This window comes from Tamandua tetradactyla, chromosome 22 (genome assembly GCF_023851605.1).
Source record: "Tamandua tetradactyla isolate mTamTet1 chromosome 22, mTamTet1.pri, whole genome shotgun sequence".
In the NCBI taxonomy this organism is placed as follows: domain Eukaryota; kingdom Metazoa; phylum Chordata; class Mammalia; order Pilosa; family Myrmecophagidae; genus Tamandua; species Tamandua tetradactyla.
The window spans coordinates 28,464,275-28,476,772 of NC_135348.1; the positions used below are offsets into that span (position 1 = coordinate 28,464,275).

The 12,498-nt window shown below is 48.2% G+C and overlaps 1 protein-coding gene and 1 long non-coding RNA gene across 2 annotated transcripts in view; one reads left to right on the plus strand and one right to left on the minus strand.

Moving 5' to 3' along the window:
- Window positions 1-278: 278 nt before the first annotated feature.
- Window positions 279-6,380, minus strand: LOC143666082 (uncharacterized). Its single transcript, XR_013167365.1, has 4 exons — window positions 6,131-6,380; window positions 5,193-5,269; window positions 2,865-2,982; window positions 279-621 (listed from the first exon to the last, which is right to left on the minus strand). It is a non-coding gene; the product is annotated as an uncharacterized LOC143666082 (long non-coding RNA).
- A 637-nt stretch (window positions 6,381-7,017) lies between these two features.
- Window positions 7,018-12,498, plus strand: part of SETD7 (SET domain containing 7, histone lysine methyltransferase) — a 42,386-nt gene continuing 36,905 nt past the window's right edge. The window contains exon 1 of the mRNA XM_077139989.1: window positions 7,018-7,266. Within this exon, the coding sequence (XP_076996104.1) occupies window positions 7,227-7,266 (40 nt within the window). The 5' untranslated portion in view covers window positions 7,018-7,226. The remainder of the gene's footprint in view (window positions 7,267-12,498) is intronic.

Below are 12,498 nucleotides of genomic sequence, written 5' to 3' on the forward strand. Positions count from 1 at the left end.
CTTTGAGGACAGACTCATTGTAGTTTTGGAGCCTGTAAGGATGAAGGTCAAGATCTGGGCCTTCGTGAATTATCCATGTTGTGATGTTTGTGATAAGTCTGGTGGAAACACCCTTTCATTCATCCTGGGTGCAATCATGTCAAGAGAGTACACAGTACACATATCATTGTGATGATAAATGTATAATAATTATTGAAAATGCAATAAAAATACTATTTAAGAAAACACATTTGGTTTTGATGATGTTTGCATTTATTTTTCAAATTTCTGTATCTGTTGATTTTTCTGAAGCAATTTCTGAAGCACTTGCAGCTTTAGAAACAGTTTCCAATTTTTCCTGTTTTCCAAGTTATGTCACTAGGCAGATTTACCAGATCTGAGCCTGACAAGGGTTTTCACATCCCATAATGCAAACAGCAAAAGAACCAGGCTTACTGTGGAGGGAGAGCTGGGCTGCGTCTTCCTTCCTGCCATGCCCCAGGTCTAAATTAGTTTACTGGGATATATCGCAATGACATTAACATGTTGTAAGAACAAGAATCAAGCAAGGGCAGGCCACAGTGGCTCAGTAGGCAGAGTTCTCGCCTGCTACGCTGGAGATCTGGATTTGACTCCCAGTGCCTGCCCATGCAAAAAAAAAAAAAAGAAAAAAAGAAATAATCAAGCAAAAGAGAAAAAAGGAGCTAACGTGCTGCGAGACATTTTAATGCCATGGCAACCGTGCTGTCTTCTCTATTACTTGATTCATTTCCTCAGGTCATGTCATTCTGCACTCCCTCTCCTGCATTTCCTGTTGCCAGAATCGGACCACCCTGATTTCTTGAGACCTCTTCCTGACTGCAGTCGTATCTATTTCCAGCAGAATGAATTTTCTTTATTTTTTTCTGTGCTCCCAGGACCTTTCTTTGGTGCCCATGATGTTACTCCTTTGCTCTTTTCTGTGCTCCACATACTGTGTTTCCCTTCCATCCACATCTCCTCCCCCACACCCTTACCCTCCTCTCGGCTCCTCTCCTTGCCCCTCCCTCCAACTTCTGCAGTTGCCACTAACACAGTTTTCCATTTGACGAGTGACTCAGTGGTTCAGACCCCAAGGACTTTGGTTCTCCTGAATGCCCATGCCTCTCTTCCTAGAGTTAAGGTAAAGGCCCTCATCTTCTCCGTATCTCAGTGCCATTAAATTGAAATGACCCATGACTTTGAGTAGAGACATGAGGGAAGCTGATCTGGAGAGGACTAAGGTAGATTAGAATACAGCGTAAAGGATGATATCATCCATATTTTAAAACTTCAACTTCTATGTGAGACCAAACGGAGAGATGTTTATTTGGTGCAAAATTTATATTTTGGGTAGTGCACTTCCTAATTTCACTTGTATGGTCAGTTTAGTTGAACACTACAAGTACATGAGATCTTGAATAGGGCATGAGACTTTGTTGGTATGTCCAGGTTAGTGTGATGCCCTGATATATCCCAGAGTAATTTGGGCAGTAAATTTGGCAGTAAAAAAAAAAAGTATTTGCAAGGTTCTCTTGGGGCAATGGGGAGAAAGGAGGAAATATTTGACTTCCCTGTTTGGAGAATTCCTGATAATCTCGCAAGCAAGGGGGATAACCAAATCCATCGGCTGAGCCCTCTGTCCTGGATTTAAAGGATGTATGTACCCTAGAAAAGCCATGTTTTAATCCTAATCCTATTTTGTAAAAACAGCTATTTCTTTGAATCCCTATTTGGTACTGTATGTTGGAAACTTTAGATTATCTCCACAGAGACGTGACTCAATCAAGTGTGTGTATTAAACTTGATTAGATGGAGACGTGTCTCCACCCATTCCAGGTGGGTCTTGATTAGTTAACTGGAATCCTATAAAAAGGAGACCTTTTTTGGAGAGAATGCCTTTTGAGAATGATGAGAAAGCCACAGCAGAGCCAAGGAGAGCCACAAGGCCAAGAGAACCACAGAGCCCACCAGCCAGTGACCTTTGGAGATTCTGAGATAGCAGAGAACGCCTCAGAACCACGAAGCAGAGAGTCCACCAGCCAGTGACCTTTTGAGAACGAGGAGAGAGGTGCAAAACAACGAAAGAAGGACAAGAGAACCACAGAGCCCACCAGCCAGCAACCTTTGGAGATGAAGAAGGAAAACGCCTCCCGGCGAGCTTCATGAAACGAGAAGCCTGGAGAGAAAACTAGCAGACACCGCCATGTTCACCATGTGCCTTTCCAGCTGAGAGAGAAATGCTGAATGTCATCGGCATCCTTGAACCAAGGTATCTTTCCCTGGATGCCTTAGATCGGACATTTCTCTAGACTTGTTTTCACTGGGACATTTTCTTGGCCTTAGAACTGTAAACTCGCAGCTTATTAAATTCCCCTTTTGCAAAGCCATTCTGTTTCTGGTATGTCACATTCTGGCAGCTAGCCAACTAGAACATCCTCAATCTTGAGGTTCACCCCTATGAAACTCATCCCTACAAAGGACAGGCTAAGTCTACTTAAACTAAGCCTAAGAGTCACCCCCAGAGAACTTCTTTTGTTGCTCAGATGTGACCTCTTTCTTCAAGCTGACATGGCAAGTGAACTCACTGCCCTCCCCCCACCCCTACATGGGACATGACTCCCAGGGGTGTAACTCTCCCTGGCAATGTGGGACAGAAATCCCAGGATGAGCCAGAACCTGGCATCAAGGGATTGAGAAAACCTTCTTGACCAAAAGGGAAAAGAGAAAAATGAGAAGAAATAAAAGTGTCAGTGGCTGAGAGATTGCAAACAGAATCAAGAGGTTATTCTTATGCATTATATAAATATCCCTTTTTAGTTTATGGCATATTAGAGTGGCTAGAGGGAAGTACTAGAGGGAAGTACCTGAAACTGTTGCGCTGTTTTCCAGTAGCCTTGTTTCTTGAAGACGATTGTATTGTGATAAAGCTTTTACAATGTGACTGTGTGATTCTGAAAACCTTGTGCCTGATGTTCCTTTTACCTAGGGTATGGACAGATGAGTTAAAAATACGGATAAAAATAAACAAACAATACTGGGAACAAAGGTTAAAATAAATTGGGTAGATGGAAATACTAGTAGTCAATAAGAGGGAAGAGTAAGAGGTATGGTATGTATGAGTTTTTTCTTTTTTCTGTTTTATTTCTTTTTCTGGACTGATGCAAATGCTCTAAAAATTGGTCATGGTGAAGAATACGCAACTATGTGATGATATTGTGAGCCACTGATTGTACACCATGTTTGGAAAACAAGCAACGTTGGCATGTTAAGATCTATCAGTAAAAATATTTTTTTAAAAAACTGAGATGATCCAGTTTGCCAGAGTTGCCCTGGAGTCTTCCCCTTTCCTCTGTCTATACATGGACCCTGGGGCTCTTCATGCTCCATTTAGCTTTTCCCCAGGAAAGGTGGACAGAGAAAGTTTGGGCTTAGAAAGTATGTAGCCCAACCTCGTCATTTACAGATGGGAAAACTAAGGCCTAGAGAGCTTAACTGCCCAATGCACAGCTAGTGTTTGGTGGAACCCAAACAGATAAGGTGAAAACTCAAACTGGTGAATTTGGGGAATGGGGAGAAGCTGGCTAAGAAGTGAGCAGTGCCAAAATAAGAATTGATGCTTATTTAAAAGTTCCTTCATCCATTTTGCCTCGTCTCCTTAATGGAGATGTGAGCAAACGGAACAAACCAAAACCTGAACACCAGCCGCTGATCTACCAGTTACCTGGGGGGGGGAGCCCCCCGAGACTCCCTTTGGCTGAGCCCCTGGCGAGTACTTCCTCCTGGAAACACGAAACCCGGAAGTCTGCCCGGCCCCCTCCCGCCCCTACCAGTAGTGCAGAATGAGGGGTCAGTAGCAGCCAACACTAACGGAGAAGTTCTACACCCACCAGGTTTCTGCAATGTACTTAATATACACAGCGATAAGCTGACAGAATTGTTTCCCCTAAACGTAGGAAGGCGCATATCCAGCCTGTAAAAACATATTTACCACAAGAGTTATATCAGTCTTGTAAGTAAGCACCAGCCTTCTCCAGGGAAAGACAAGGGTGGTAAAATGAATGAAATCAACTTAGTATTTTGACTGCTTGCTGTGGGCGAAGGGGGACTTACGTTTCCCAAATAGAGTGTGAAGAGAGGGGACACATCTTTCGATGCAGGGACGCTAAGCCGAGGCAGCTTGGAAAAGTCACTGCTCGGTGTGTGCATGGAGGCACGCCCACCCCCAGGAGTTCCTGGACGTCCTGTGCAGGTGCCTTTTCTCCCTGGCAGGGCCTGTTCTGGCACACTGGGATATGCCGGGGTTAGGGGCTGAGCCACCGCTGCGGCCACCGCTGCGCCACTGCCGTACATTGCTGCTGATTAAGAGTTTTATTGATTTTCCAGCCCATGACCACACTGGTGGGGACAGACGATGACAGAGGGAAATGGTGGGAAGCCAAGTGGAAAGAGGGTTTATGAAATGAGCTGTCAATGAAGAAAACTGTGGGAAAGAATGTGATGGAAGCCAATCTGGGGCCAGTCGATGTGGGAAAGTAGAACAACTCAGAAATGTTCCTCAGGCTTGAGCTGAAACAAAGCGCTCTGCCAAAACACAGGAAGAGAAACCGGTCTGTGAGAAAGATTCAGCTCTGTTTATATAAAACAGAATATTCCTATCTGCTGAATCCTCACTGACAGTGCTTAACTCTCTCTCTGTACCAGGCACTGGATTGGGTTCTGGAGCTATAAATAAGACTCAGTCTAGAGAGAGAGATTGAAAATGCAGACGCAAAGTGATTTGTAAAAATGCAAGTGTGTCTTAAGGAAGTCATGAAAACATTGTGCCTAAGCTTTGGGCAGGGAGCCAGCAGGAAGGAATGGTGAGGGAAGTAATTCTTGCCATGGCCCACTCTCCCAGGAAGACCTCAATCCCCGTCTCCCTCTGCAGATCCAGCGGTGGCCTGCTTCAGCCAGGAGGGCCATATACAGGTGTTTCCAAAGCGGTAAGTAAAAGGGAACACTTGGCCAATCGAACACACAGTACCTGCTGGGAAAACCTCACAGCACCTAGGAGGGGTTGCACAACTTGCCTCTGAACCTAAATATGGAGGCAGGATGCTTGTGACATAATAATCGCTCCACGCCGACCCCACCATGGGCCGGATGCTCTGTGGTGCAACTGCGTGTTTGGAGGGAGATTTCTTCCAACCTACCGTCCCCTTGCCTTGGCCTCCTTGAAGAAAGGAATTCTTTTTGCTGCTTCCTTTAGCTTTTGGCATCTTCTTTGCCCCTGAAAATAAACTGGAAACTTAGGGAGAAAGACGAGCGTCTGCTGGGTTTTTGCACACAAGTGTAATACATAAGGGAGAGGTGATAAATACACGCGGAACTTCAGACAGTGTCGCCTAATGCAGAGGGCTTCAGAGCCGTCTAGCTAAAACCAGCCAATCTCAGATTAGTCTAACCTAAGCCAAAGGACCTCAGAGTGGTATACCCTAAGCTGGAGGGAGCTCACGGGGGTGGGGGGGGGTGGGGGGGGTGGACGCTAAGCCTCTTACTTCCTGCGGGAGGAATTCAGGCTGGCAAGGGTGGACCCCCTGGTCCAGGGCCCTTCCCTGTCTTTCTAACACAGCCAAAAGGGACTGAAATGCCTAGCCGTGCATGGGGACAAAAGTCCTCGGCATTATTCCCTTTTTCACAGAGAAAAGAATGAATTCAAACAAAACAAAAATACGCAATACTCCATTTAAAAAAACAGAACAAACAAAACTGTGATTTAAGCAGAGAGCTAAAAGCAAGGCGTGGTCTTCCACGTGCTGGAAGTATTTTGAAATCCCCAAAGTCTCACTCATCCTCCAGAAAACAAAATGGAACTTTCTTTCTTTGCTCTCCCACCTCCCTCCCTGCGCCCCTGCGGTAGCTGTGCTGGCAGATGCCCAGAGCTGCACGCTGGGATTCCACGGTACACTGCGTACATTTGCACCCATTTAACCAGCTATTTACGGCCGCCCTTTACCGCCACCTTTCCAAGACAGCGCCATAATGACATTGTCGTTATGAAGCGGGTGCCCACTGGTCTTCTCCATTGAAGACGCCCCAGCCTGCGGGGTGGTTGACACTTGGGAGAGACAGTTGGGGCCATCACCCGTACCGCGAGGGCCACGAGGGGGGCGGGCGCGGGAGCCGGAGGGTCCTTCCTCGTTAGCTCCGCCGGGCGGTCCATCTTCCATCCCCACCGCGGCGGGGAGGCACCTGCCCGCGCGGCGGCTTGTTTCCTGCCTGGAAGAGACCCCACTGCCCTTTGGGTTGGACGCGCCTCCGAATCATCCGAGGCGCTCGGGGGTCCCGAGGAGGGCGGGGCCTGGCCGGGATGGGGTGGTCCCCGCAGGCCGGCGGAGTCGCTCCGGATGGCACCCGCTCCAGTCTGGGGAGCAGTGTCGTGGGACACCTGCCCTGCCGAGCGTGCAGCCCTCGCGCGGCTCCGAGGGCAAATGGGGTGAAGTGGGGGGAGAGGGCGAGAGGAAGTCGAGGCGCCAGAGCGTCCGAAACGCTTCCTTTGTTTCCCCTGCGTTTCGGAGGCTGTCCCGAGGTGGGGGGCGGCGGGCACCCCTTGCACGGCCAACTTCCAACCTGGCCCCCTGCTCCGGCTGGGGGTCCGGAGCTCTAAGCGCCCCCGAGGGCGGGGACCCGGAGGGCCGCACGTGCAGGGGAGAAGCCCGCGGCGCCCAGGACCGCGTGGCGCGCTCGGAGCTCGCCAAGTCGCGCAGAAGCCAAAGGCAGACGCCGAGGGGCCCGGGGCTCGGCCCGGCGGCGCAGGGGGAGCGGCCCGCGAGCGCCTCGGGTCTCCAGGAGCCTTACTTCTGGGAAGGGACCGGGAACCGTCAATCAGCGAGGGAGGGAGCGCACCGGCGCGAGGTGATGTCAGCGGATCAGCTGCTCGCTAACAAAGAGGGGGGATCGCAGGAGAAAGTTGCAGCAGCGGCAGCGGCCGCAGCGGCACCCCGGGGCCTCGAGGGCGAGGGGCCAGCGGGCGAAGGGAGGGGGGACGGTTGCTGCCGCAGCAGCTGAAGGCCAAGAAATTGAAAGGGCTGTAGGGGGAGGGAGTGCCAGCCAGCCCGACTGCTCCTCCTCTTCCTCCTCCTCCAAACTCGCAGGGCTCGGCCCCAGCGCTCGCTCAGCCGCCGGGAGCACCGGGAGGGACGGGCGGCAGCCGCGCGACCCCGAGCTGGCCAGGGTCCCCAGTCGCCATGGATAGCGACGACGAGATGGTGGAGGAGGCGGTGGAAGGTACAAGCCTTTCTCCGAGGCTGGGGAACACGCAGCGGGAGGAGTGACGGGCTGCGGCCGGCGCGGCACCGGGCCCCGCGGCTGCCGCGGTTCGCTCGGCGGGTGGCCCGCTGCCCGGCTCGGGCGGGGGCCGGACAGCCACGGCCGAGCCGCCGGGAGCGCGCGCTGCGCGGCGGGGCGCGGCAGGCGCAGGCCGGGCCCGGGACTCGGCCGGGCCGGGGCCCCCCTGGGAGGGCACGGCTGCTCCCTCCCGCCCGGCGGCCGCAGCCTGCAGTCGCCTCGGAGTTGCGAAAACCTGCCGAGCGCTCTCCCCTGGCTTCCTCCTTTCGCGTCTGGGGGGCGGGAGGGGGGGCGTTGAGGGTGCGCAGGAAGGGCCCCCCAAGAGCGGTGGTCCCCGCCGAGCAATCCCACTGCCCCGTTTAGGACGGCGGCGAGCCTCGCAGGTGGCCAGCCCTTTCCTTCCGCTCGCCCCCACGCCCCGCAGCGGCCGCGGCCGGGTCGGGTCCCCTGGCGCAGCGCACTGGGTCGGGCCAGGCACGTGGCAGCCCCGGCCAGGGCGGGCGCTCCTCGGGGAAGATGAAATCATCGCAAGGCAAGGGACGGCGGGCCCGACCCGGGGCTCGATCGCGCGCGGGCCGGGAGGCGACCGGCCCTTCCCCTCTGCTGCCCCGAGCGCGAACCCGGGCCAGCCGCCCCTCCCCCGCCTGCTTCCCAACCCCGGGCGGCCGCGCCGTGCAGGCGCGTCTCAAGCCCAGACCGAAATTGCTGGGTGACACTTAACTTTCTGAATTCCATGCAGTTGGCTGTGTGTGATATCACTGCCTCGGTGTCGTGTTTCTCCGCCCCTTCCCTTCCTGCGCCCCTCCCCCGACTTTTCTCGCCACTTTGTTTTGCTGAGTTTCTCCACCTCTTTTTGGCCGGTTCTGAAATCCTTGTGGAACGTTATACAATCTCGTTGTTTGTGTCGTGAGCTGTTAGGATTTTGTAACAGCGAATATTGGAAAATACTCTTTAGCCTATTTATTTGGTTCTACCCCAGACAGGACGTCGTGATGTTTTGCAATGTTGTGTGGTATTATTCCAGAATATTTTAAACTAGGCGTCTAAGCAAATAATTTTTAGCTATCGGCTGTATCTGGCTTCTGTCTAATCTGTGTAAACAAGTAAAGAAAAACAAACAGTAAAGAAAAACAAAGTGGCGACATTGTGCTAATACACACGAGTACATAGTTGTTTCCTCATTGAGAGTAAATCGATTTTTATGTTTTTATATAAGATAATTGAACTCCTTTTGCAGTGTTTCCTAGGTCTTAGGATGAAATTAAGTAGAATAATATTTCTGAATTCTCTAAAAGATGTCATTCTAATGTAACTATTAAAATTTCTTACTTCATCTAGCTTCCAGGACAACTTAAAGAATTTTTTAATTAAAAAGATTCACAATGCTGTGAATCCACAGAGCTATTTACCTCTCTAATAAATAAAGTGAATGTGGGCGTTTATTGGGTGGCAGAGACATTGAATTGACCCATAGGAAGCCTTATTAGAATCTAAAAGTTATTGGCTTCTTGTGCCTCCCTGATAGGAAAGAAAAATGAAAAAGGCTCTTCTCAAGTTGTAAGGGTTTGCTGTCCTTGGAAGTTTAATTTTACTTGTGAAAATGTAATGTAAACCCTTGGGCACTGGAGATGCTCCCCAGGCTAAACCATCTTCCCCTTTGAAGCTGTTTAGAAACAAAGTCAAGTTGTCCCAGGGTCCTCTGCCTCATTTGCAGAATGTAATCTTAGAAATGTAGCCTTAGAAATGTAGCATTGTTGTTGCTGAGATTGTCCAGTGGATTGGAAGGTTCTTACTAGTTACATAGAGGGACCATATATATAATTGTCCAAATTAGAACATTCAAAAAAAAAAAGAAATTAAAAAACAAACAAAAACAAATTGAGAATGAGAGAGGCGCTATGAATGATTATGCTGGGACAACGAGGTAGAGCTTGAATGTGGGGGCAGTCTGGGACACGTGGTCACTCAGCTGTGCCTCCCTGTAATAATATAATGACAAGTGTAACACAGAGTCTTTGAGAGTCCTTGGGAGACCCTCAAGCTCCAGCATGCAGTAAACTGTACCCCCCAACTTTTTCTCCAGCCACTCTTGGGCTTTTTACTGCTGGGTATAATGCACTTTACTTCTCACCAACTGACACGTGCATGGGGGAATGTTGTAAACTACTTGTTCCTTTTTCCTAAAGAGAACCTAGTCTGAAGATGTTGCTGTGTAAGTACCACGTAGCCTACCTCTCTCCGTGAACAGAACCTCTGTTCTCAGTAGAGAACATACTAAACAGAATCTCTGTTCATTGTCGTAGCTATTATTATCAATAAAATAATTATATTATTGTTTAGTTCTTATGATGTGCAGTCTCAGTGTGGTTTCACACATTTTCTGTCCGGTTACTATTATGAGATGGGCACTAATAGGATCCTAATTTTACAGAGAGGGAACCAGACCATAGAGAAGTTAAGAACTAATCCAAGGGCACTCAGCTAGGAGACAAGACAAGCTTGGAGCTTCCAGAATTTCATTGCACCATACCAGTTGTCTCTCTACATTATAAAAATTTTAATGGGCGAGTCAAGTATATGAAAGAGATGGTACCTGAGTTTGGAAGAGCAGTTAAATATTACACCAGTTTCATTATCACTGTAACTCTTTAGAGGTTGGTTATGATAGAGTTCCGTGAGAAAAGATTTGAATAAACACAGTTTTAGTACGAAAGTATTAATTTTTGTTTGTTTATTTACAACCTGTCATTCATCTGTTTCAACTCTCTTCTCAGTGTTTTTCCTTTGGATTAATATGAATCAGAAGATTATATTTGGAGAATAGGAATTTAACTTATAGACTGCAATAGACATCCTTTTCCTTCTTATCCTTCCCTATTAAAGGAAAATTTCCTTGTCATCTACTCTGGGCAAGAAATTGGTGTCTTCAGGACTTGAGTTTAAATGTCTTGTGCCACATGGTATCCATTGTGGTTCTCTGCCAGGTGGAATTATAGCTCAGGGAAGTTCTGCAGTGAGCATGGATGAGTTCTGGAAGGGAGGGTCAGTTGGGGAGTGATACTTAGTTTTCCAGCGTTACTCTCTGGGCCTTTGTGAACAGAAATATTTATTACTATATTTCTTTGTCTTTCCATAGATACAAAGTTGAATATGATATGGTCCCTCATATAATTTCAAAGAAATATATCATATCTATAAGAATGATTTGTGGTGGTTGAGAGGAAATAAAAATGACTTCCAGCTTGGAGAAGTAGATGAGGAAAGATTTCCCAGAAGAGGTGGTATGGAGTTGAGTCAAATAGAGGAGGGAACTTGGTGAGTAAAGATAGAGTCATGGGATTATGCGGGCACATTCCGAGGGTAATCATTCAGCTGTGCTGTGGCAAAGGGCTGGAAAGGGGAAAATTGGAGGGTGAGACGGAAAAGAGGCCTGGCCCGTGTCAGATGGCCATGGAAGGTTGCCAGGGCTCTTCAGAGCCGGGAATGACTGACTGAGAGCTCAGCTCTGGAAGATTAACAGGCAGCAGCGAGCAGGGCAGCCACAAGGGTTGAAGTGGCAGGTGGCCGGTGAAGACCCAAATCAGCAGGAAACAAAAAAGGGAAAGGCCCAGAAATGCGTAAGAGACGCTGAGGACGCGTGCTCTGAAGGGGGAGACATCCGAATCCCCAGAACTCAGAGGCCAGGAGTGGAAGCGCACACCTCCCTTTCCTCTGCCCCACCCCCTTAAAGCATTAGGAGTCCTTGCTGTTAATGGGTCCCTAAGTATTTTGTCCTGCCTTTCTGTAATGAGACTGCCCGTGCTTGTGAGCCTAAGGAAAGTGCTGGCCGAGTGCACTGGTAAGCACACTCGTGGGCCGGGTGTTCAAATTAAGATCCTAACTAGTAACTGAGCTCTCACGAAGAATCACCCTTCATTTTAGAACTTTACTCCCAGAGACAGACTTGGTAGGTCTGCAGTAAAAGCAAAGGAAATAGTATTTTTTTAAGAAGCATCCCCAAATGATTCTTACACAGATCCAGCTCCCATACTTTAAGAAAGAGCCGCAATACACCATTTAATCCTTACAACCACCGTGGAAAAAACTCATAACAACCATTTAACAAATGAGACAACCTAAGGTGTTCAAAAAGCCTTGGTCCTTGTGCCTGGCACTCCTTTTATTCAGGGTATGGACAGATGAGTTTAAAAAAATAATAAGGAAAAAATAAATAAATAATGGAGGGGAGTAGGGGATTTAAAAAATTGGGTAGATTGAAATACTGATGGTCAATGGGAGGGGTAAGTGGGATGGGATGTATAAGTTTTTTCTTTTTTCTTTTTATTTTGTTTTCTAGAGTGATGCAAATGTTCTAAAAATTATCATGGTGATAAATACACAACTATGTGATGATACTGTGAGCCACTGGTTGTGTACTGTGGATGGACTGTATGTGTGTAAAGATTTCCCAATAAAAATATTTAAAAAAAAAGAATTACTCTTAAAAAATCAAATTGTGTTTTTAGCAGCCAGTATAAATGCATCATCACAAGGACACGTTCTTTGCACCCAACAAAATAAAACTTGGGTTTTATTATTATTAACTTTTATTTTTTTAAAGCAGGGTTCTATTCTACAAAGTAGCAGTGCGTGTAAGGACTTCTTGTTTTGAAGGAACGCACACTCACTCACACACACGCACACTCACTTTCGGAGCACCTCTGAGTAAGCCTGAGGCTTCCTTCCAGAAGCAGCCTGGAGTCTGATCCGAAGGGACTTTCCTTTGCTGAGACTATCGTCACCATGCAATATACAGGCCTGGCTCTTAGGTTCAGGAAAAAGCTCAGAAGTAACTCAAGGGGAGAAATTGAACTTTCTATATATTCAGTACATAGTGATCTTTAGAACAAAGTGGGAAAGCTAACTTGTAAGGCTTGCATTTTTTCCCCTTTCTCTAACTTCCATAATTATTTAAAATCATGCCATGGACAGCTAGGCTGTATATCAGCTGGGACGCCCTTATAAACCCAGAGCAGCCATTCAAGTTAATTTTCTGAGTTGTTTCGGCCTAAAGCTGACCCTGCGTTTGAGTGGAACTGGCCGGTAGAGTTGTCGGCTGACTTGGTGTATCTTACAAACTGACCTCAATCAAGCAGGAAGGACTAGGGTTTCTCTCTGAGTTGGATAACACTT